The 25,941-nt window shown below is 36.0% G+C and overlaps 1 protein-coding gene across 3 annotated transcripts in view; it reads right to left on the reverse strand.

Annotated features, from left to right (window-relative positions):
• Positions 1-25,941, reverse strand: part of GULP1 (GULP PTB domain containing engulfment adaptor 1) — a 163,808-nt gene that overhangs the window by 25,597 nt on the left and 112,270 nt on the right. For all 3 annotated transcript variants that reach the window (XM_074145052.1, XM_074145049.1, XM_074145051.1), the window contains exons 4-8: positions 20,501-20,572; positions 10,543-10,641; positions 7,259-7,396; positions 4,694-4,810; positions 4,220-4,312 (exon numbers count right to left, since the gene is read on the reverse strand). In XM_074145052.1, coding sequence (XP_074001153.1) covers positions 4,220-4,312; positions 4,694-4,810; positions 7,259-7,396; positions 10,543-10,641; positions 20,501-20,572 — 519 coding nt within the window. The remainder of the gene's footprint in view (positions 1-4,219; positions 4,313-4,693; positions 4,811-7,258; positions 7,397-10,542; positions 10,642-20,500; positions 20,573-25,941) is intronic.

Raw genomic sequence — 25,941 nt, forward strand, 5'->3', positions numbered from 1 at the left:
TCAATTGCTGATTACCAAGTGTTTCTGTGACCACGCACTAATCACTAAAGGAAGAGCACAGTCAACAACCTATAAGACAGGAAAGCCATTTCAGCACATCTGGCAAATGTTGAGAAGTACAAGCAGTGTGCAAAGAAACAAACAGAAAAAGGAAAGCATAAAATAAGAAAATCCAATCAATTTAAGCATAAACAGAAGCAACTTCACAACCATCTGTAGTTGGCTTGTGAAAATGAACATTTCTTTACAACTTACTGTGATGTCAGTTAATAGTGCATGTGCTTTTATCGTATTGGATATAAAGTATAAGGGCCTAAACTTCCCCTTGATCATTAAACAATCCCACCCTAGACCTCAGTGCACAGAATAAAAGCAAACTGGACTGACAGATAAGGAGTTATACCTGTGTCAAATTAGCTAAATATAAATACATCAAATTAGTTATGATGTCTAAAAAAGCTTCAGAAAGCTCTAGCTTGGCACTGGCATCTCTGTATAAGATGTTGTATGTTTTGGGTCTGTATATGTTTTGGGTCACAACAACCCCATGCAGCGCTACAGGCTTGGGGAAGGGTGGCTGGAGAGCTGCCTGACAGAAAAGAACCTGGGGGTGTTGGTCGACTGCCAGCTGAACATGAGCCAGCAGTGTGCCCAGGTGGCCAAGGACAACAGTATCTTGGCCTGTATCAGGAACAGTGTGGTGAGTAGGACTCAGGAGGTGATCATCTCCCTGTACCCGGCACTGGTGAGGCCCCACTTCAAGTACTGTGTCCGGTTTTGGGCCCCTTACCACAAAAAAGACATTGAGGTGCTGGAGCGGGTCCAGAGAAGAGCAACAAGGCTGGTGAGGGGTCTGGAGCACAAGTCTTACGAGGAGAGGCTGAGGGAGCTGGGGTTGTTCAGCCTGGAGAAAAGGAGGCTGAGGGGGGACCTTATTTCTCTCTACAACTACCTGCAAGGAGGTTGCAGAGAGGCAGGGGTGGTCTCTTCCCTCAAGTCACAGGCGACAGGACTAGAGGAAACGGCCTCAAGTTGCGCCAGGGGAGGTTCAGGTTGGATATTAGGAAAAATTTTTACACTGAAAGGGTTATCAAGCATTGGAATGGGCTACCCAGGGAAGTGGTTAAGGCACCATCCCTGGAGGTGTTCAAAAGACGGGTTGACATGGTGCTGGGGGACATGGTTTAGTGAAGGTTTTTTTTGTCAGTGTTAGGTTGATGGTTGGACTAGATGATCCTGAAGGTCCCTTCCAACCTAGATGATTCTGTGATTCTATAATTCAATAACATAAATATGAGAGCTGTGAAAAAACCTAAACTTTATAGTTTTATAAGCCTGTTTTAAATAATGAGAATGATTGTGTTATGTTCATAGTATGTAACATGAAGAATATCTGCAGGGAAGCAAATTTTCCCTCCATCTAACCAAAAATGCTTAGGAAGTGACTCAGATAAGGTAATATTCCCCATGCTGGATATTCTGTTTCATTTATGCAAGCTATTTTATTTCAGTATTTAACAAAATACTATCATCATCAGATTTGAGAATGTTACTCTGACAAAATGATCTTGCCAGAACTGCGATTTTTCTTTGCTATTTTTGAAGAAATAGAGCAGCAGTAGTACAGGTATTTTTAACAATGTGGTACTTAAAAGTTTTAAGTTTAAATTCAGAAAAAAAAAATCAAGTCTCTAAAAACTTTTTTAAAAATAAAGTGTTATTTTTCATCACAGAAATATACAAATAGAGGAAAACATTCTTTGCACTGTTTCTATTTTTTTTTTCCAATAGGATCTGAAACTTTGCAAAGGGATGCATGAAATGATAATTGATTGGAATTAAAAGCATATAAAAGTAATTGCAAACTATGACGGGCAATTGATTGTCTTATGAATTCTTTGTAATTTCCTTCTTTTGTATATATTTGTTATTCACATAGTAGAAGAGCAGCTATGTATCATCAAATCCTATCCACTGCTATTCCAGGCACTCATCAAACTATCTTAATAAAAAAATCTGTGCTTCCTCTTCCCTGCACTGAACTGTCACTTCATAACCTCATTATTCCATTCCTTCATTTATTTTCAACCTGTTGCACTTATATAAACTTACTCTTATGCTAGCACAATTAAGAGCTTTGATTTACAACGCACACAAACTAGTTTAAAACAGGCCTACTTGAATGATGTCTCTTGGTAAGGTACAAAAGTTGATAGTGTTTGCGGATACAGTTACATTCATAGATTTGAGAAACACATTTTCCTGAAAATGTTTCCTTTTTATCATTGGCTGCACAACTGATCAAAGCATCGCATAAGCAGAAAGTAGTCGAATCCAAATTCCTGCTTGAAGCAGGACCCAATTAGCTGACGCTGCCGAGGACCACGTCCAGGGAAGTTTTTAATATCTCCAGGAGTACAGATACTTCATATCTCTCTGGGAAACCTGTTCCAATATTTATTCAAATCATTTATATATGGTTATTTTGAGGCAGAATCAATTTAGATATCAAACAGGCTGTTAGGTGGCTCTTACTGCAATTCTAATCACGAAGAAACTCAGAAATTTGGGACAGGAAACATTTGTGTAGTTTTTCTCAAAGACTAAGGAGTAAATAAAGCAGTAAAATTATATGTGAAAAATAATAGCTGGTAATGATTTATTAAAATTAATTAATATTTTAATACTAATAATTACCAATAATTATTATATAATTTTGTGGTAGCATAAGTTATATTTAAGCAATATGAATATACATTGTGCCAATAGTAATTAACAATAAAACATCATCTAGGGAGAGAATACAAAAGTCTGGCAAATTTACAAATTTAGATCTTAACTCATTAATAAGGAATTAGATACCACTGTCTTAAAAGACAAAATAAATATAAATATGCACTACACATCCTACAGGAAATATTTTGGTCATTGCTGATACTTTTAGGTTTTTGCTAAATACAATTATGAAGTTGCTCACTAATTTAAATAAAAGAGAAATGCATCTGTCACAAGAGACTTAAAAGCCTGTTTAGTTGAATTCAAAGATATATTTAGTTATTATATTCATAAATAAAAACAAACTAGCTTCCATCCTAATTAAGGAAAATAAAAGATTAAGGAACTCACTAAACTGATTTTAAATCTAGCAATAAAAGTTGATTATCTTTCACTGAATGCTTCATAAGTGAGAACACATCCATAATTTACAATTTTCACTGTGGGAGTTATGCAGTATTTATAATTTATGGGGCTCTCTTCTCTAAAGAGATTTCAGTAAAATGAAATGCCAGTTCCTCACAGGAACAACCATCTAATCAATACCAAGGGAGTGCACAGACGCTACTGAAAATCTGTCATCACCACCATAAACTTATTTTTACATTGCCCAAATTTCTAAACATCCACTGCAAATGAAATGATGTACATTGAGGGCAGAATCAAGGTGGCCCCAAATGCACAGCTTAAAAGCAGTCCATCCTTTTCTAAGATTTTGCTATACCTACTTTAAGAAATTTTACTTATTTTTACAGTTATCTAATGCTGCATAGATAGAATGCGCTTGTAAGAGGGGAGTCATTAGGATCAGTCTGCAATGCAACCTGTATTTTTAGAGGTCCTGCCTAGACACAAGTAACTGTCAGTTAGCCATTTTAAAACACGTTTGTCATGATATCCTATAGAAACTGCAGAAAGCGTTAGACATTTCCAATGATAAGGAATCTGCACTTGCTCCTTTTTACCTGCGCACTCAGTGTTAGTTCCTGAGACCTAATGACTCCTTTGAGACAGGCAAAATTTTGAAAAAATCATTTAGAAAATGTCAGTTGTAAGTGACAATATGCTTGTGACGGAAAGTTCCCAGAAAAATCCAAAGTAGCATTCTTGAACAAGACTCCTTTAGGTGCAGAACAGAGCTTTTCATCCTTAGGTAGCATGCTTAGATGTCTACTAGAATGAGTATTTACTGTCTTTAAGCAGCAACAAATAGGTATGACAAGGTGATTAAAGAACCACAATTTGAGAGACTGGAATTTGCACTTTTGTTGGCTTGTCACAATCTTACTGTTACTTCAATACTGCATTTCAACAGATATGTTACATGATCATTGCATGTTAATCACAATCACTTGAAAGAGCACAGATGCTAATAATCATCATAACACAGTGATTATAAATTTAGAGTAACTTCAGATATTAAGAGTTACGTTCATGTACTTACTGGAGATGCATGCACTTGTGTTATTCTTAACTGGTTTTCCAAATCTTGAACTTTATTTTTCAGTTCTGTGTTTTCAGTTTCTAATTCTTGAATCTACAAAGCAAGTGGTTATTGCAACAGCTATCGGGGTATTAATTCATTTCAACAGCAGCATCCATTGAAAGTAAGTTTAATCTGAGATCTCATGATTTACAAGCATTGTTTAACTAGTTATACAATTACTAAAAATAATTAAATTTCTGTATCTTCCATATTTCAACCTTGCTTTTCTCTTTAATGACCTTGCAAGCGGCAAAACTTAAAATACCATTTCATAGTTATCAGGTATTTTTTCAGTTTTCTTTTTTTTAGTATCTGCTGCAATTCTCAGCAATCCAAGAATAATGCTGGAAATTACAGCACCTTAGAAGGCAGATAACACAAATACAATAGCATGTTCCTTTATCTCTTTAAAAAACATAGTTCAGAACTTACTCTTTTCTGTAAACCTGCAATTTGTTTCCTTGTTTCAACATCTTTTCCTCCGGATTCCAGAAATTTCCTGTAAGCTAAGTCAAATGCTTGACCAATTGTTAAAGTTATCTCTTCTGCCTTTACATAAAACATAAGATTGAATCAGTACATTAAGAATACTATATATAATTACATTAATTTCAGATGATCACAAAATACTTTACACCATGTATCATATTCAAAGGGTTTGCTTGATTCAGCATGAAGTCAACACTACAAAGGAGCATGGCGAATACTCTTCAGCAAAATACCTTGACAGAAAATGCTATGAAAGCAACTTAAAAATACTTTGGATAAAGAAGGGACACTCAACAGTCAGAATACAATTAGCTAATTTTCAGTATAAATTATGCCTCTGATTTCTGTAAATACCGACAGCATGATGTAGTATGTCTTTTTCTGATGATCTGTGAAGCAAATACAGGCTTTTCAATCAATTAATTGTTTTAGTTTTAATGGATTAATGTTTTCATGTTAATGGATGTATTGAGCCCTCTTGCTTTTATATTTCAATTTCTACACTTATTTATACAAGTCCTAGAAAATCTCAGTCAGCGTACTGTAGATAAACGTATTTATCTGCGCAAGTATTTACGACTACAAAAATCCAAGTTTTGCATTTGTATGTGCAAGATATAATTTAGAAGTTCTATGCTGATTTGTGTCCTATGTTATGATGTGTATACACAGTTGGTGCAAAAAATCTACTTTAAAAATAACAAGGGTAAAAATAAGTGTACAAGAAGTTGATTGAGCACACCAAGGTTTCAGAAAAAAACGCTGACTTACAAAAGGTACCAATCAAGGTGAATATATGGATATGCCATTTGCCTTAGAAATTCAGCACAGAAAGTAAACACAGTAAGTAATAACTTTTTTATTTTTAAACAATTTGTCAGGTGAAAAAAAATCAGAAAAAAAACATTAATCTGGCTAAAGCTAAACTAGAATTTTCTCTTCTTTACTGAAATAAAAACCTTAAATTGGTTGTTTCTCGTGAAAGCAGAGCATTCTGCTCAATGCCGAGAACATTCTTCCTTCACTACCTATATGAACATGAATGGCTGGATGCACAAAAATGGTACAGAACACGATGTTCCCAGCCTTTCATCCATCAGTGCAACAGTAAAATCATTCAGCAGAGGTGTGTGAAGACCCCTCTGTCTTTTTACTGGGGAAAAAAAAAAACCCATAAGGCCACCTTTATTAAAAAAAAAATCACGAGATATTATTTTAATAAAATTAGACTGAATTAGACCAAAAAAAAAGCTGAACTAGGTCTGCTTTAGAGAATAACTGTTTATGTTAGCAAAGGAAAAGTATGGACACTGGCAACGTGTTCTTGGCTTCTTGGAAGGATGAAGGTTGGCTGAAATGAAAAGAAGCAACTGAGGTGGGATCCTTCAAAATCTGATAATACTAATAAACAGAGGAAAAAGGTACAAAAAGTGAAGTATCAGGTTAGAGAGCAGAAGAAACAGTGCATTGGTCTGAAATAAAAATGGTTCTAGTGTGCAGAGACTGCAAGGGCAATTTAAAATCATGGAAATGTGTGAAAAGAGGCGCAGGATAGAAATTTGAAGAGAAATGAACAGAAGTGTATAGCAATTCTGAACAACATCTACTGAAGGCACTGAAACAACTGGTGCACAACAAAACAATCAGGAACACTGAGGTAACACATAAAGCTACATAATTGCATATAAATAGAAGTCAGTATGCATTTTTTCCTAAAAAAAAAAAAAAAAAAAAAGTATGATACCTCAGCTACTTCAGAATAAAACAAAAAGAGAGGCTCCAGATTACAAAACAAACCCTAAACACCCTTTTTTGGTGTCGATCCCAGTGTTTTTATTTGTTAATTACTTTCTGCCAGGGTAAGCACATGACACGCTTGCAGCTAGACACCATTTTCTTCATTTCCTGTCCTAAAGTATTATTTTTTTTCTGCTATTGCACATTTTTGAACAGTTGCCCTGTTCTGTCTCAGACACGAGAGAATTGTCAGTGGTTGGTGCAATGAATTCTCTGGTAGTGCATCACAGCATTAACAAACTCGAGATGTGCTGGTGGGGTGGGCAGAGAATGGGGAACTTTGCTGTAAAAAAAAAAAAAAAAAATTAAAAGAAAAAAAAAAAAAAGATGTCTGAGGCAGACACATCAGCAGAAGAGCCTGTGAGGGTCAGCCACAGGGTTGCAGCAATCTCTGCAAAACAGCTGTGGAAATATTTCAAGTTTGGTGGGATGCAGTCCGTTCTCTGAGAGTACTGCAGATGCCTGGCCTCAGACCGAGGTGGGCAGTAAGAATTGTCCAGGAAACTACCTTAGATCAATGAAGAAAAAGGCTCTCTTTTAAATTAATGCATCTAAGTTACAAGGCTCTCTACTGGCATGAACGATTATGTCAAAGTGACACCAATTAACAGGCAGGCTATATGCCTTTATTAATCATTCCTGTTTTATTTCAAAGCAGACCAAAATCTGTGAGAGTCATGCTAATTTTTTTAAAGCATCTTGCATACTTACACACTTTTCACTGTCAAATACATAGCACAGATGCTTATTTGATTCTGAGTCTTTGCATATGAAAGTAAATATTCTCTTGTCAGTTTTATCATCAGCACAAAATGATATCCTATGGAGCTGACAGTTGTGCTGGACTTCCTGCAAATAAAAAGAAAGATTAATTTCAATAAACTACTATACTTGCTCAGGAAAAAGATGAACAAAGTAAATCTCTGGATTTCCTTGTCTACAAAAGAGCAGGCAAGTTGCAGTAATATTTTTGAACGTCTCTCATTGTATATGAGAGCACCCAAAAATGGACTTAAAGTATAACAGAGGTTAGCAAACTCATCTCCTAACAAATGTTCCCATTCTTACTGAACGTAAGCAGGAAGCTTTTATTTGGACAGCATTTATCTGGAAGTGTTTATTTGGACGGTAATTTCTGTTCTAGAAAATTGGTTTTACTGTTGTTTTGTGTCCCTATGCAATTTATTTAGGGACTGATTATGTAAATATTCTTTTTCCAGGTGCACACCATCTTCAGATTCCATCATCTCCCAGGGTTTTTTTTTAAATGGTTTTACTGAAATAAATCCTTACCTTTCTATCTTAAATATAGAAAATAGAAATAAAAGGACTTTGTTACCCAAATACAGGGACACAGAGAAATAAATTAGTCATAGAATCATAGAATCATTCAGGTTGGAAAAGACCCTTGGGATCATCAAGTCCAACCATCTACCCTACTCTACAAAGTTTTTCCCTACACCATATCCCCCAACACCACATCTAAGCGACTCTTAAACCCATCCAAGGATGGTGACTCAACCACCTCCCTGGACAGCCCGTTCTAGTGTCTGCTCACTCTTACTGTGAAGAATTTCTTCCTAATGTCTAGTCTGAACCTACCCTGTTGCAACTTGAAGCCATTCCCTCTTGTTCTATCGCTATTTGCTTGTGAGAAGAGACCAGCACCAACCTCTCTACAATGTCCTTTCAAGTAGTTCTAGAGAGTGATGAGTCACCCCTCAGTCTCCTCTTCCTCAAACTAAACAGTCCCAGCTCCCTCAATCGTTCTTCGTACGATTTATGCTCCAGGCCCTTCACCAGCTTCGTTGCCCTCCTCTGTACCCGCTCCAGCACCTTGCTTACAACAATAACAATAATAATACCTTGCTTACAACATAATCAGCTTTTAAACATTATTATTTGCATATTTTAGATACTATAATACACTTTCCATTAAAAAGCACGCTACGGCTATTTAAAGAGTTGCAGCAGCAATGCTTTTCAGCTGAGAGAGCTTGACAAGACTGAAATAAACTATCTCAAGTATTTTTTTATTATTTTTCTTCAACAAGTCTCTTCTTGGTATTTTATTTTGTTTGGCTTATTACATGGGAAAGTATTTGCTTTAACGGAAAATATGCAGTTTAGACGTGAACAATTATCTATTAAAAAAAAAAAAAAGAAGAGTTTCTGTGCAGCACCGGGGTTCCCAGATTGCTATAAGCTCATAAACAGGGGCATGCCCTCTCTGCACACAACCATTTCTTAAAAAGCAGACCACATGGGCAATCTTTCCCCCCCCGGCTGGGTTCCTTTTCTCAGTCTCAACAATCTTGACAGCCATTCTTCTGTGTATCCTTTTTTTCCTATGTTCCCAAATCTCTCTCACATTTAATCTCTTTTTGTTGTAGCTGTTTAACAGATAGATAATAACGTATGCTTGTTCTGGCTCCTTTATGTTTATAGATCCATGTAACCACTTTATATCATTTAAGGACAGTACCACTTTTCTTTAATCCTCCTTTTTTAAGTCCCAAGTAGAGAAATCAAGTCCTGATACACGAGCAGGCCTCCTGTTCCTACCACAATGATGACAATTAATAGTCACTACATGAATGTAAACCAATATACCTATCTAACAATATTGATTTGTCTCAAAAATGCATAGGAAAAAAATATTGTAATCAGTGATGATAACACAGAATTTAAGTCATTTCCTTAAACATCTAAAAATTTTGCAAAATGAAAGAAACTTGATTCAAATTTATATTTACATGTAGCTTTAAGAAACGAAGTGGGGGACATAAAAAGACTACTCATAGTCAATCACCATTTGAGTTATAATAACACTGCTAACAGATTAGAATGTTCCTATTCCCCCAGGAACTTCTGTCCCACAGCTTTCTGTTAACCTCTGCCGCAACAGTCAGGAAGACTAACATATTTTGGCATTTAAAATTGTTATTTTAAAACAGTTTTTGCCAAGATATGGGGTTTAGTACCCCTTTCTGCCCTATGATGTAAGAAAGATGCAAAAACTGCAATTAAAGTTGACATGGATATTTCTTGCCCCCTCTGGTTAAGAACTGTTGAATTGTGGTTGTATCAAGAGTTCAAAGCAAATATGGGTTACAAGTAGATACAACCTTGAACTAAAGCTACCTTTTCTTAAAAGGCAGCATCACTCTATGAATGGTAGCAATTACTCCAGAATTAAGAAACAGTAACAAACAGTTCATTCAAATCCAACATTCAACATATGTACAAAAGATTTAAGAGCACTCAGATGTCAAGACTTGCTGACTATTGAATAAACACTTTTAGCTTGATTATATTTATCTCATTAATCCTCTTTGAAGTCTGCAAGGAGGCTATTTTGCTTACTCTATAACCCCTTCCAAAATACCAGAGCAAACAAAGGAACAGAAAACTCATCCACAGAATGACTCAATGGACTTAACTGCTGAGAACGAAGGCATTGTCAAGCTGCGCCAGATGAACAGCCTGCAATAGTACTTATGGCCTGCTACATGAAGCTTATAGAGAAATGCATAACACGCTTGAGAAACGTGCAATTCCAAACCAGCATCACGAAGCATGAGTCACTGCCAACAAATTGTCTCTTTGTTCACCTGCAAACAGCTACATGTGGGAACCTACACAATGGTGGCCATTTGGAAAGATCCGTTGCTCATATGCAGCATTACTATTTATTTACCACAGTGTTTGCACTTTCCTCAGAGTTTAAAAGTTCTGGTGTGAAAAGATTAAAACAATTCCCACATTAAAACAAGTCCCACATTAGCTACAGTCTGTATATTGGAGTATCATGTACCTTCCTGGGAAGACGTCACCCATGTGTTGTAACAAGAAATGGTATTTTAGAAGAATTTTCCAGCAACAATGTCTTTCATTAAAATACTTTTGTAAAATATAAACCAATAAAAGCATTAAATACAGTTAAAACAATATTTAATTACTAGTTTAGCCCCATAAACTTATATGTCTCTTACCTTTGTTTTTGGATCTAAAATTTTTACACCATAGATTGAGATTTGTAATTCAACTTTGGGTGTTTTCTGGCCTTCAGATTTCTTGATATGTCTGGCAAACTACAAGAAGAAAAATACAAGAAGAAAAATACAACAGCAACCACATTAATAATAAGGTTTATTTTTTATTTTATTACTTCTCATTTCGTCTCAACTCCCTCCACCTGAAGTTGTTTCCCTCCTTCTTTAAAAGGTCTTGTAAACAACACCAACAATTCCCAAAGTCACAATTGGGCACAGAACAGCATTTCTGACTGTACACTATAGAATATTCCTACAGTTCAAGAAAAAATGTTTTAAAATTACTTAGCTGGTCCTCTTGAAACTTTTATCTGCTGTTTATGCGCTTAATTTAAGCTTTTGCATGAGCTTTCTAGAACAGTTTCACGCAGTTGAAAGTTTTCACACAGTTTCTCAACTGCTCGGTTGTTGAGCAGTGAATATTGTTATATTTTCCATATCCCACTATTTCTACACTCACTTCTGTACACGTGCACGGAGGGTACTTCCCGTATATTCCTCTAAGAAAATCAGTTCTTTTAAACAAGTTCAGTGTGAAAGCGCTACATACTTGATCTCTTCTGTTATCTTCTCGGGATTTATTTGCTAACAGTTCACTAGATGATGGCTAGACAACATTTTATATGACTGGGTGGGGTAATGTGCTGTATTCAATACGACTTCCATTTTATATCTCCTTTTCTAGCTGCTAGATCTGACTTGTCTTTCTCCCATGATCACTGCATATAAAATAAGCAGAGTATCTAGAATTTGCTACTGCATGGCAGTTAAGAAGTGTCATGAATTTGGGTAACTTTCTTAGCAAAGATAAGCTAAGAATTGCTCTATATTTTGCTCTGTTACCAGCCCTTTTCCTCTCAAGTCTTTGACATCCTGGAATGGTATTTTTAAATGCATAAATAAAGACGATAACTCACTGAAGGCCAGAGGAGCTGGAGACTCTGCTTCACAGCTATATGTTTGAACACAACATCCTCAAACTTGCTCCCGTTTAAGAAAAATTGAGCACATAATTCACCATCAGTACATGTCAGAGAGGACAACGACTTTTAGTGGCATAAAGAGTCTAGGATGTCAACAAGGGTGCTAACCTATCTTAGGAAGAATCAGACCTGGAAGGCAGAAGCCTGAATTACCTTGTGATTCTGAAGTACTTGGCTGTAGCCAACTGATACAACACCCCCACCCCCCCAACACCTAAACCTCTGATTTTAATTAATCATTTAAGTGAGAGTTGGGAGTTTAGGTTCTTGTTCTGTACCTATTCCCATGCCAATTAGTACTTGGGAAATCTTTCTATGAACTCGACTGCTTTACACAGCATGACTGTCTCCATCTATTTCATTTCATTTTGTAGGAAGCCTGCAGGAAGCTCCATTCACGGCAAATTATTAACTAGTTTTACAAACCACCCTAAAAGCCCATAATTAACCTGTTTTCCCTTTCCTCCCAATTTTATTCCTCATTTTGAACACACACTTATTGAAAATTTTAGTGACTAAAAATAAATTTAGAATTAATCCTGCTAAATTCATACAGTAACATGACCTATCCCATTTATTCCTGATTAATGTATCACATTAGCTGATAAGTATCACATGCTTCACAAGTTAGTTTTTAAAAAAAAGCACCAAACCCCCCCCCCTGAAAAACCCCACCTAAACCACTCCATGCCATTCTCAAAACCAATTCTTAAATCTAAATACCCACTTTACACTTCAACAGCTAGGATTACTAAGTATTAGCTACGTATTTTATGAAGGTTTGTACATGATGACTTACTAGTGAAAAAGAGCTAGTCAAAAGTCAAGCATACCTAACATAACTTCTAGTTATGCCTCTCTTCAGTATCATGTATGTAGCTCTTGCAATATAGACATCCTTTTCCCGTCCTATCTATCATCAAACCCCTTTCTCACATACCCAGAGTATACCTTCAATACAGTTTAATGACTAACCCCATCCTTTTTTTTTAGTTAAGGGGGGGGTCATCTCATATGCATCTTTTTACTTAAAAAAATTAAGTAACTTTATAGAAAATAAAATTTTAAAAAACCTAATTACTGGTTTATGGGCACTTTGGGCAACAACATTTCTTGACTTTCTAAGACAATTCAAATCTGCTACAGGAAAAAAAACATCTTTTCTTTAATAAAAATGACTAATTAATCCCCACCCCCCAAATCTGACTTAAATTTTATATTATCAATTTAACCTGTTTGATTTTTAAGATTCTGCTTTAAACAGGAAAATGATAGGCCAAATCAGCACATATATTTTTTTCAAAAAAGAATATAAAACTTAAATCATCTTTCAGATCATTTTCATACATTTACTTAATACCCCCACCCTGCTGCCTTTCCTTTCTGATCTGTGATTTGATTATGTCCTTTTATTGGATAAAACTTTGAGGACATATGTGACCCCATCTCATAATACAACAGGGCTTTGTGCTTGGCTCACTTTGCTACATGTTAAATAGAGTGACCGCAAAACCCACAGATCACCTGGCCAGTTTGGGCATCTCAGTTTCCACTGTGAAGCATAGCTATGCAATAAATAATCCTGGGCACACCTCAAATTGGAACAGCCTTGAACTTGAGTGAACCCTGGCTTTTTTGAAATGTCTGTTTATAAACAAGATGCAAGCACTTCTGTGTAGTAATGGAGGCATAAATAATATTTGACTTTACTGAGTGAAAGCCATAGTGTATGTTAAGAATGATGATGAAATGCTTGGTTTTCCAACTGTAATCACCTCATCAGAGTCCCCAACAACAGCTACAACATGAAAACTTTTTAATGTAAGTAGAACTGAATAACTTGCACGAGTTTTAGGACAGCTGGCCAAAGCTCGCTCCAAGTAGTCAAGAAGTTTTACAACACTGAGGAAGTTCCAGAAGATAGTTCTGTGCCAATACTAAAAAAAGGTTAAACAAAATGACCCTACCACATCTCCACTCTCAAAAGGCATAAATCAAATTCAAGAACTAGAGAATTTAAGTGAGATGAATTAATGATGATCAATATGGGTTCTACAAAAAAATGCAGCTTGTCAAAATAGACAAAAGCATTTGACTGAGTTTTGCATGCCATTACATTTAGGAAATGAAGCAATACAAAGAAAGTATTAGTTAAGTTAGTTACATTAGTCTCCAGATGCAGTTATAAACAGGAAATTGTCATTGGGAAGATATGTTTCTAATGTATTCCAGCAGGGTTTATTTCTTAAGCATGACATTATTGAACAATGACCAGGAGGAAAATGATTACTGATAAAATCTGCAGGCAGAAAAAATAGGAGGAAAAAAATAGGGAGAAAAGTAACTAACGATCTGAACTCGAAAATCATTACAGAGGAAGGTTTCAGATCACAAAGGTTGATGGAGGGGCAAATAACACAGAGAATACCTCACTGACCAGAACACCACAGATTGCCTGTATGCAAAAACACCCATCTCTGCTACAATATCAACTTTGCAAATCGTACATACGAGAACAAACTTACTTTTTGGGGAGACTACCCTGTGAAGATGGAATTAAGAAAGTCTTGATGACATGGTAGGCTTTCCAGTAACTGTGGACCTTTTCATGAAACTACAATTGAGAAGACTAATGCAATCCTTGGATTAGATCCTTAAGAAGACAAGAATGGCTGCACTGCATGAGCTGCTTGTGAGAAACTACTCAAATATTATGTTCTGAGGTTTTCAAATGCAGAAGGATGTTGAAAAAAATGGAGGAAGATCACAGGATATTTGCAAAAGTTAGCAGAGGACTGGAAACCCACTTTGTAGGAAACTCAATCAAATCAAAAACAAGTTAATGGCAAAAGGAAAAACGGAAAAGAATCTCCAACACAGACATCTAGAGAGACAAACAGCTTTTTAATCAAAGGTTTACTGGGATACAGTGACTGAAAAGTACGTGTAGATAAATTCAGAAAATCTGGTGCAGTTACTGTCTTAATGCTTTTTCTGCCCACTCCCTGTTCTGTGTAGTAACAGATAACATACAGATATGAGCAGTAATTTCTTTTGTATCTGACCTTCTCCAAAATGCCAAGTTCAGCCACCTCCCAAACTTGTGGAGGATTTGAACAGCAGATCCTAACACTCAGTCAGGTATCAGCCCATTTGCTTTTTTTCTTCTATTTTTTCTACTTACTCATTTTACCTAAGAGGACCCTGAGGAACCTCTGGATAGAGGAGATTTACAAACATTATATTTTCCTATCAGCACACATTCGAAACGAAGTAGTATTTGTAGCTCCCACAGTAAAAAGATTATTTAAGAGGGTAAAAATCTGTAGCCTCCCATTGGCATCAAAATGGACAATGATATAAAATTATAATGAATCACAACGTGGCTTGGGAAGAGATATGATGGGCCAAATTCTTAAGCTGTTAGTTTATACATATATTGTTCTCAGGCAAGACACCCAGATTTGGCCCAATAATAATATGAGAGGCTCAGTGGGATGAGCTAACTTTTATTTAACTGTTTTGGAATTAACATCATATTTTTCTTGAATCTTCTAGGGAAAGGAACAGAGACAGATAAATCTATTTTCTGTGGTTTAATTTAGCTTTAAAAAGGAAAACTTCCATATATCTTATCTTTTATTACAGTAACAGGGAAAATTGCATACTTTGAGACTCAATAAAATTGTATTTAAAATGCTTACGTATCAAGTCTTAGCAAACCACAATCAGAGGATTAATCAGCAAAAATAACACGATGAAAAAAATCACATTTTAAAAAGAGCCAGGCGTTTCAGTTAAAGAAATAATGGTTAAAAAAAAATTCTATCGAAAATCAATTTAAGCTACGCAAATCAAAGCTATGTGCTTTTATTTAATATTTACACCTCACTGCACCATTCAAGAGTTTATTAAAAAACCTCGAAACATCAGAGGTAGACATTTCTGTGCTTTGGGTGCTAATTTTCAGCCAAGGAATAGGAGGTCAACTCCTTCATTTTACACTGTCCAGTGAGACATCAGACATTGCACTTCATGTGGACACCTTAAAAGATGTCTCTTTAATGGCAATGTGGTTGTCTACGCTGACACACAGCTTTATACCTGGCTTTGAGAAGATGCTTTTCCTTTTTTTTCATAACATCATTCATTATAAGGAAAGATGCCTGAAAAACAAAACAGGCCCTATTTCTTTCGCAGTGCCTACATATCATCTTTTTGGTCGTATTATGGTCCAAACTCTCAGGCACATTTTAAGTGGGTATTACGACCTCTGAAAAATAGCTGTCAAGAAGAGGAAAAGGATGAAAAGGCCACAGATATGTGACCCTGAGTCTCTTGATAACAGATGGCTAAGGAAAAAGCTGTCTCAGAGATCCATTTCTATGGAATATGTTGTGTTTTATTTTCCAAACACACACCGGACTGAGAAGAAGGCTATTGATCTGTTAACCACAGTGTAGAAGACAATGCAGTAGTCTTTTTTTCTCTCTCTCTCACTCCCTAAAGTTGGGGTTTTTTTGGTTTGGCTGGGGGGAGCTGAGGGAGTGTTGGGTGCTTTTTTTTGTTTTGGGTGGGGTTTTTTTTTGTTTTTGTTTTTTGTTTTTTGTTTTTTTGGTGGTAAGCGGTTTGGGGGCGGGGTTGTTTGGGGTTTTGTGTGGTGGTTTTTTGGTGTTTTTTTTTTTGTTGTTGGTTTTTGGTTGTTTTTTGTGTTTGGTGGTTTTTTGGTTGGTTTTTGAGAGAGGGTAAACAGGTATTCTCTTCTTCACCTCTTCTCATCTGATCTGCTTTGGTCTTCAGGCTATCCCTGGCTGGTCCCAAACCATACATTCTACTTTCTCCAGTACTTTAAAGAGAACAGTCATGGCTTTAAGGCTTGCCTGGAAACCTCTTTATCCCAATGTTAATAGATTTTCTGTACTCCACCCTCCTCTGTTTTTCAACAAATGAAACCCAGCTTTAACACGAAAGGGAGCTCAACGCAATATCCACTGATGGTCAATTAAGGGCAGCAGCAGGATACCATCACAGCATGTGTAGAGGCATGTCAAAGAGCACTCTTCACTTTGTGTATCCTTATGGGTCAAGGAGCTGATGAAGATTATTTCGAGTGGCTTCAAAGTGATTAATTCTATTTACAATATCTGGTCATCTCCACTTATAGAAGGAAAGAGGAGAAGAAAAGGAAACTAGTTAGCAGTTGGGTAAGAGAACAGCCTTAAGTTTGGTCCTCACAAAAACATCCCTTTGAAGACTGCAAAAGGAACAGACCAAAACTCAAGTGTTTACATCTGTTTTCTCCCTAACACCCCTCCATACCATTTTCTTACTAGCAGCCTGGATATGCAGCCCTTTCCATCTGTTATGCTGATCTTTCAAGCTGTTCTCACCACTGCCAGTGCTTCAAGCACTTTTTGAGAAGGACCAAATTCATTCCTACAGTCAGATTTAGAAGTTATAGCCTTCATTAATCAAGGAAAGTAATCATTTCACTTTATAAAATAAAGTGTGATTTACCAACACTTACACATTTAATAATGTAGGTGTGTTCTGACACATCTTGGTATCATTTTCCTTAGTTTTTATTTCATTCTAGAAATTAGTTTGACCAGAAAACTGTTTGTAATAAATTATGAGAACAGTTCATCTTATCTTAGAAATAAAAATACACATTTTAAAAATATTAGTGTCCAACTTTCTTCTTTCTCTTGCAGCATGGCTCCAAGAAATTTGAAAACACAAGGGGTAATCCCAACTAGATAAAACCACTGGACAACCCTCTAGAAACATTAAATATAGATGCTTCAAAAAACTGTATATTCAAATTGCAACTGACCCAGCAAAAATTTTAAGTGTTTAGAAAATGCAGTAGTAGTAGTCAGAATAAAATAAGTACAATGAAGCATCAAAAAAAATTTCCTCCAAGTTATTGTATTTTACTGTAGAACATCAGCTCCACCTGCTGGTAAAAGTAAGCTCACGGAACGGCGTGCTACAGTTTTGCACAAACCTGCTCAACAAGCGAAGAGTCTTTGTGATGTATGAGTTAAGATCTTTTGATTTAAAGAAATAAAAAGTCGTGTATCAAATATCTATTCTGATACAGTTTGGTGACATGATGGCTTAAGAAAAATAGTTTACAGTGACAATATTTCAAAAGGTTATTGGTGCAACATACACCAGTTGGAAAAATGGCTCCAAATACTAAGAAAGAGTCAGCTGTTTTTCTGCTAGCTATTAATTTTCATGAAAAACAAATTATGATTAACATTGTGATTAAAACCAAATCCCTATAATAATACAAAATATATAAATATAGCATCACAAACTACACATCTTTTAAAAACTCTCCTACTCCAAAAAACACTACAAGTTTTCTTTCAAAGTAAGAGATTAGTTTTCAAAATGTTTTCACTGTTTTAAAATTTTTAATTAACATTTTCTACATCCAAGCTAGTGGTGTGTGATTAATAATAAAATCCAGCACCTCTAGGCTTCTCTTCAAAGAATTCAGATGCACAACATAAATAGATGTTGAAATGAGTATTCAATTAATTGAGGATTGTTTCAAACCGAAAACCTCTTTATTGCTCTCTGAATTCTGTTCCAAGGTTTTTCAAGTCATTCCAAAGGTTGTATTTAATTACCTCGTGAGTTTTCTAATAAACTTGTGTTTATATAAGTTTCCATGCAGTATCTAAGCTCCAAACTTTCAAGCTTGAAAAAATAGTGTAATTCTGGCAGCAATGATTCAGACACATATCTCCAAGGCAGTTTATTTAGGGAACGTGTGTAAAAAGTTAGAACAGATACCTACATACTCCAATGACACCACAAGTACATAAAAAAAATTACTACTTTTAAATTTCAGTGCTAGGCTGACAAATGAAAATAGTTCTGGCTCTTCCTACACTTCAGAGGACAGTTATTTGAAATCCTTTTTGGACCCACTTTCAGAGTAAACTATTTCAAAGTACCACATCACACAGTCCAACCCACCAAAACCCTCCAGTGATCAGTGAGGGCCCAGGTTAACCTGGAGTTCCATCAGCGAGACAGAGGCACTTAGCAGTTGCTTTACTTAGGAAGAGTCTGATAAAACATTGAAATAGAATCCAAACTTCTCCACAGCAGGATATTATCTTGATAGATTTCTGCAGAGAAGTAACTTTTCTCAGGGTAATGGAATTTTATAAACAGAAAACATCTAACACAACAGGCTTCACTCCAGTATTAGCTGTAAATTGTACGAGGTGCACACAAAACCATACATTTTGTTTCCGCTGGTGGCATACTACAATCGTTTAAAAAGGGTCATACTTACATTAGCCTAAAACACTTGAAAACAACTAGACAATAATGTCTCTGATGAACTGCAGCAGAGTAAATCTTTTTTGGCATAAAACATTCTAAGAATTGACTAAGTGAATCTTTAAAGGCAGCTGTACTATTTCGGTAGAGCGAATATAATGGCAAAGAACTCCTGTTTTCAATACCTTAACACAATTACTAATCAATCTTGTAAAGATGGCTTTTTCAAGGGAAACCTCAGTCTTAAAAGCTGAGCTACAAAGTAGTGTTTCATGCCTTCTTTTTTCCTTTTTTATGATAGTATAACACACAATAAAATTTTTCAATATTGACTCCCAAAATCTTCTGTCCATTTCCGAGAAACTTATTTTTAAATGAATAATGTAAACCCTACAAAAAGTTATGGAAAGTACAATGATAGGCAGAACAATCGTTACATCTAAATAAACTAATGCTCCAATAGCTCTAAGCAGCTAAGGATGAAGCAGTGCAATTCCACAGCAGTGTGAGTTAGCAGACAAACCAAATCAGCATTCCCTACCACAACTCATAGCATTTGAAGAGCTTTATGCATATTATCTGTCACTCAAACAGTCAAGTCAAAGCCATGGTATCAGTAACCCTCAACACCTCATTTCACTAGGATACTTTCTAATTGTCTACCGAGTCCCTCAGTACCCAAGGACATATAACCAAGAAGAAATTGTAAACATCTGATTTTCTCAGGGGTTTGTGCCCACAGACCTTTCCAAACAAAATATGAAGACCTGGAGGACAAGGCAATAATGCCCCTTGTCATAACAGGCTTGGTTTGTAAACACTATTCTCTCACTACAGCATCATTTCCAGATATATCACCAAGTACCACAGCTGGAGGCTGGAAGACATTCACACTAGTGTCACAAACCTTCACCTCCAGTCCAACAGTCAGTTTATGTGGATCAGACACATTAGCTTTAGATGGAGAGCAGTCAGGGACAGCCAGTACCTACACAGCTACCACAGCCCACTTATAGCATGGTTTGACATTCTCACTCCTGTTCTCTTGCACCAACAGTTTCCCTTTATTGGGTGGGTATTCTATGTTTTGCAACAAGAGGCAACTCACCTAACTGGGGCTCGTAGCAAGCAACACACAGCCCAGAGAAATGCAGGACAAGCATTACTGAAGTCACCAGCTTTTTGGTCAAGGAAGAGTTTGTGTTCTTAAATTCTCTGGTAACACGTTTGGTGTGCCACAATTAGAGACATTCAATAGCCATAAAGTGAGGATGGCAGCTAAAACAAATTGTTGTTACTTAAGTTTGTACCAACGAAGCCCTAAAGTTTCCAAAGAACAAGCATTACGCATTAAGGTACATAAGGTACATAAACTTTATACTATAAATAATTGTATCATCTAGGAGACAACTAAATATTTGCACAGCAGAACAGCTGACAATACGGATGTAATAGGGAAGGGCCTACACACCAGTGAAGAGATTAGTAAAAGCAACTGCTACTAAAACCAATGAATTTATCTAGAAATATTTACAAAGTGTCCCATCTGTGAAAACAAGTTAGGATTACATTCTATTTTTATTTCATTAAACATTCTTTCTTACCTTTAATTTTCTAACAGCATCTCTTACAACTTCTGTGCCTTTGGGCTGCTCCACTTCTGTACTGCCAAGAAACTGAAAAGATTGTGATTTGTGAGAAATAAGGTATGCACTGAAAAGCCTAATTAACTCAAGTAATCTTATTTTCCAATTATTTCCAAATAACATTTTGGAAAGACAATCGTTTCAATAGTTGATAAATAACAAATCTTCCTCAGCTATTTCTAATCAAGAGAATAACAAGAATTAATTACTAATTAGACAAATATGAGTTATCAAAAGCAGCTTTTAAAAAACATTGTATTTATCTCAGTCCTATACAAGTCTGTAAAATAGAGGTTAAGTACCTTTTTCCACTAGGAAATTGTCATTTTGGTAATATAATTTCTTTTGGAAAATAATGAAAAAATGAAAAAAAACCACCCTGAAATATGATACTTCCCATGAATCATAATGAACCAGTATTTTGGACTATGTTACTAAAACTTTCATACAGTGATGCAGGATGAATTAAAAAGGCCTGATTTTGGTCTCAGAGCTGCTTGGTACAGTAACTTCATAGATTTAAAGGAACTAGGCTCCAACTTACATAAAACCAAGGCCCATATTCAAAGAATTTCTACTAGAGATCATATTTTTACTGAGTAAGGTTTTAATGAAAACCAAACGTACAGCTGTTAATATACGAAGCATGATACTTCAAAGGGACCTTACCATTTATTTTTACACTGAAATGCCTTTACAGTCTTTCCTACAGTTTTGCTTGCCTTGTACTATACTGTTATGAAAGGTAGGATAATCCTGCCTGAATTGCATCTATGTAATAATTGAATTAATTTTCAATTGCCTGATTTTCACATTGAGGTACAGTTGATTCAAGTCACACCATTTACCTGTATATGCCAAAATAATGCTAGCAAGAAAGAACAACCCCCCTTTTTTCTCTAACATACATAATTTTCCATATAAAATGACACACAGAGGTATGTATAATTTTTAAGTCTTAGCAGTTTCAAAAGCAACTTAAATTTGCCAAGCTACAGATGCTTTCAACATAGTAACTCTGGAGTTTCTAATTTTATTAAAACTTCAGAACGTGTCTACTGTAGTCAATATACTCAAGCTGTACTCCTGCAAAGAAACTTTGCAGCTCTACCAATAATTAAGTCTCATTAGAATTCTGCTACTGACTCTGAAATATGATGTGCCATCTTGAATACAATAGTGTGTAAATCAAAACACCACGCACATCTGCTGTCAATACTTCCTACTATAACAATTGTCCAGATAGGAGATCAATGTTTTCTAATAATAATGCAGAAACCTCTATTATTGATTTCACGTCTTTCATGCAACATCTCCGATGACTTTAAACAGTGGGTATGTTCTTCCCTGGAAAAGTGACAGTTGAAGAAAATGCAGAAGAAAACGCATACAGAGAAAGAAGAATGATTCTTGGACATTATGGATAAAACATACGACAGAGACAGAGAGGGTAAGGCGAGTGAATATATGCGAGCAAAGGTATGGAAGTAAAAAATAAATAAGTAAAGGTAACCATAAGCTTAAATGGACAAGAAAGATAGTAGATAAGGTCAGATGAGAATCTAAGAGGAACGTCCGTAATACCAGATATCTGTACTCAAGCTTATTTATACAGCACACACTTGGCACAACACAAGAGGTAGAAGTATAATTTCAGTAGTTTGTGAACAGGCCAGGGTATATTATATAGCATAGAGCAATCCTGCATAAACATAGGAAATAACAGCTGCAAGCGTGGATAAGGCCCAACGAACAGAGAACGCAGGTCACCGCTGCCCACAGTGAAGTGGAAGACGGCAGCACGTAATTCATCCACACATGCTTCCTAATATTTGTGCAGTTTTGGAACTTGTAGCTCCAGAGGCATTACCAACGTAAGCAGCCTGGTATTTCTTGCTACACATGGAGGGCTGGACCTTAGGTGGCATTGTGTTGAGCACACTTCTAGATGCCCTGGGGTATGCTGACTCGCCTGCAGACACTTCTCCAGAAGGGCCCAGGGCTGCCCTAAGTTTCTTATTTGCTTATTTCCATCCAGATGACTGAGATGAGATAGCAAAAGACAGCTCAAAAGCAATAGTCTCATTTCCCCTTCCCTTCCCTCTCAGCTATCTCCCTCTGATTTGAAGTCCAAGAAAGATGAAGATATCTTGCTGTATTCAATAAATCCCAGCAGCCCAGTGTCTGCTGGTGACATGATCGTCATCCTGGAAGTTTGATACGGTTTTGTATATATTGCACATATTTCATTATTTTCTTTTTATTATTTTATTAAAATCTCATTAAAGTAGTTTAGTTTCTTCTAAACTCTTAAGTCTCTTTCTCACTCTTCCTCTTCTCCCCAATGGGAGAGGTGGGGGAGAGCATTTGTCATTCGTTTCAGTGGCCAGTCTGGCCCAAACCACAACAGTACCTCATGCTTATTCACATTACTGCCTTTGAAAGCGTAAGCACCAAATTAAGCTTCTGCACAGCTGGGGCATCTGTTAAATTTCACTGAATTTCTAAGTTCATAGTAATATCCCCCAAATCAGAAATTACTATTTCTGATCATGGAGAGGAGGCAGAAGTAGACATCTAAATAGAAAGATAAACTGCTGAAAGCACAGGTTTAAATGACTGTCAGATCCTGAAGAAACACATACTAATTTGGTTTGCCCAACAAGTTACAAAAGAAAGAAACAACCAAGACCAGAAGTATATGGAGACATCATAAGCATTATATCAACAGTTGTGGATAACTTCACTAACCAGAATTCTACCAGTCATTTGCAATGCACTGTCTTACAGGTGAGTATCGGTGTTGACATTAAGCATCACTACTGAAATTTTTATTGCTTTCAGCAGTTTTGAACTGGATGTGAAATTAGAGCTTATGCTTAATAAAATATGCAGTAAAATAGAGTAAAATGCATTTAATCCATAAATACAAAGGAGATTTGTAGCGTGTTAATATCCAGGATAATGAGACCATGCCATAGGTTACAATGTTTGTATCCGATATACATTTTTATCTCTTAACTGCAGTTCCTTTTTTTAAATTTTTTTTTTTATTCCAGTAAGCTCAAATTTTAGTCAGAACTGCTTACACATTTCATACCTGAGTTAATAAGCTTTCTCATTATATTTATTTATTTGTTTGTTGTAAGACAGTAATAAACAGAAAAACAGCAATTAAGAGCAATTACTCTGAATATTTGCATTAATTAGCCTGATCTATTTGGGGGCAAAATATTAAAAGAATATCAAAATCAAGATGATTTATTTACTAATTATAACAAAAGAATGCCTGTGCAATATAGGTTTAATATATAGTTAATGTATTAACTGGAAGCTTTTTATTGTTTGCTCTTCCATCTGCTCTGTACCTTTCCTGTGTGATCTGCCCTATCATCGTATTTTATTTAATATTAGGTACCCATTACTATGGCATTTGTTGCACTAGTTAATCTAAGCCAACACATATCTATTTGCAAAACTGAGACTTTAGATGACAAATTCAATGTGACAAAGGCCTCTGTGTTTGTATAATCCCTAACACAGAATGGATGCACTGCCACCTCCGGGATTTCTAAAGTAAATTACTAACAACTAATTCACTATCGTCATGAAATGGGGAGACAGCCATTTCATTACGGTCTTTTCAGCAGATTTTTCTCACCAAATCTCACACAAACACAGAGAACAAATATTTGTTGTATCAGGAATTCAGAACAGCTGTGGCATGAATAGTATAAATATTAATTGTGGAAGAGTAAAGAAAAAATTCAAAGCAAAATTGGTAAATAAGAAACTTCCCTTTTCAAGATCAGGCTGCTTCAGAAGGCAGTACTGATGCAGAATTTTAGATGGGAACTATAAAAGTCAGCGATTGCTTTGATCACTTCAGGTTCCCTCCTGCAGCTATGGCCCTTTTGCAGACCCAGCTGACGAGAAACAACAACAACATGAAATATAACTGTTCATGAGAGCCAACCTAATACAACTCCTGTGTTTAATTGCAGAAGAGAAAACCAGAAAATAATACAGTAGATCCCCTTCAGATCATCCAGTATTAATCCCACATGCAACTTAATAAACGCATTAAATTCTTAAGTGTTCATTAACACCACATACATAATACGGATGAAAAATGTCTACACGATTGTTACATATATTCACTGTTTGCATCTAGTCAAAAGGTTAGTCTTGAAGTTGGTGTACTTCATGCATACAAAAATGCTCAATAAGTTAGGAATGCCATAGACTCATCTTTTAAAATATTTATATATTGTCTAGTACTAATGAGAAGTTCACCACAATCAGTTGCATACTTTAAGAATTTTGAAGAGGATGACATTTAATATTTTGTGTAAGATAAAGCAAGCTAAGGCAATGTTTCTCCCATATAAAGAACTACACATTTTTCATTGCAGACCTTTTTTGAGGTCAATGGATCTTATCAGTCAATTCAGTTTGTCTGTTCCTTTAAAGTATACTAAGGTTTGTTCTCCCCTCATTAATGTTTGCCATTAACAAAGTAAGCTGTTGACCAGCCATATACAAGACATACACCTCAGATAAAACTATTTATAATCTAATATTAGCAGACAACCAGATGTGCTCACTCCACATGCAAAGATTTGTAAGATAGTGCAGCTGCAGAGAATTAACAGACACTATTTCATCATATTAGAATCAACAGAAGTTTTATCATTGACAGCGACCGGAGAATAATTCAGCCCCATAATGGCCAGAAGGGCTGTTTTACACAAAAAACTAGTAAACAGACCCTTTGTGGGGAATATCTCTTCCATCAGAATGTAGCTGAAATGCAAATTTTCCTGTGCATTTAACTTGAGCAAGACATGTTTTGGTCCAATTCCACAGTCAAATCATTAAAAATGCTTTCAAAGCTGCGCTTTGGCTGGAGAAACTATCTTTTTTTAAATAGTTTTAATCATTTTAAAAGCAAAGTAAGTCTTTTTTACTTCTATTTTGCTGGCTCAATTTAAAGTCAAGTCAAACGTAGGGCAATTTCAGGCATTCAGAATCCTTTACAGTTCTGACAAGCCTATTGCAGTTACCACATGCCCAATAGCTATTAGTAAGGTCAGGTGAATTGTTAAGGTTAACGGTTCACTTTCTTCCTTGCCATTAACAATACACTCCAGTAATTCTTCCCCCATCAGCTTACACATTTTGACCCCCAACTTTCTACCTTTTTTTTTTTTTTCCACATGTGAAGTATATCCAGGTGCCTTTCTTCAAAACTTAAGGGGAATGCAAAAAACCCTACCCATCCTTTGCAAAAGTAAGTTTTACCAGGGTCAAAACAATCATTAAACCTAAAACTTGACTACGAAATAGTTTTAGGTGCACTTTTGAACATTTAACGTAGACTTCCACTCTTCCAGTAG

The sequence above is a fragment of the Numenius arquata genome, chromosome 3 (genome assembly GCF_964106895.1).
Source record: "Numenius arquata chromosome 3, bNumArq3.hap1.1, whole genome shotgun sequence".
Classification (NCBI taxonomy): Eukaryota; Metazoa; Chordata; class Aves; order Charadriiformes; family Scolopacidae; genus Numenius; species Numenius arquata.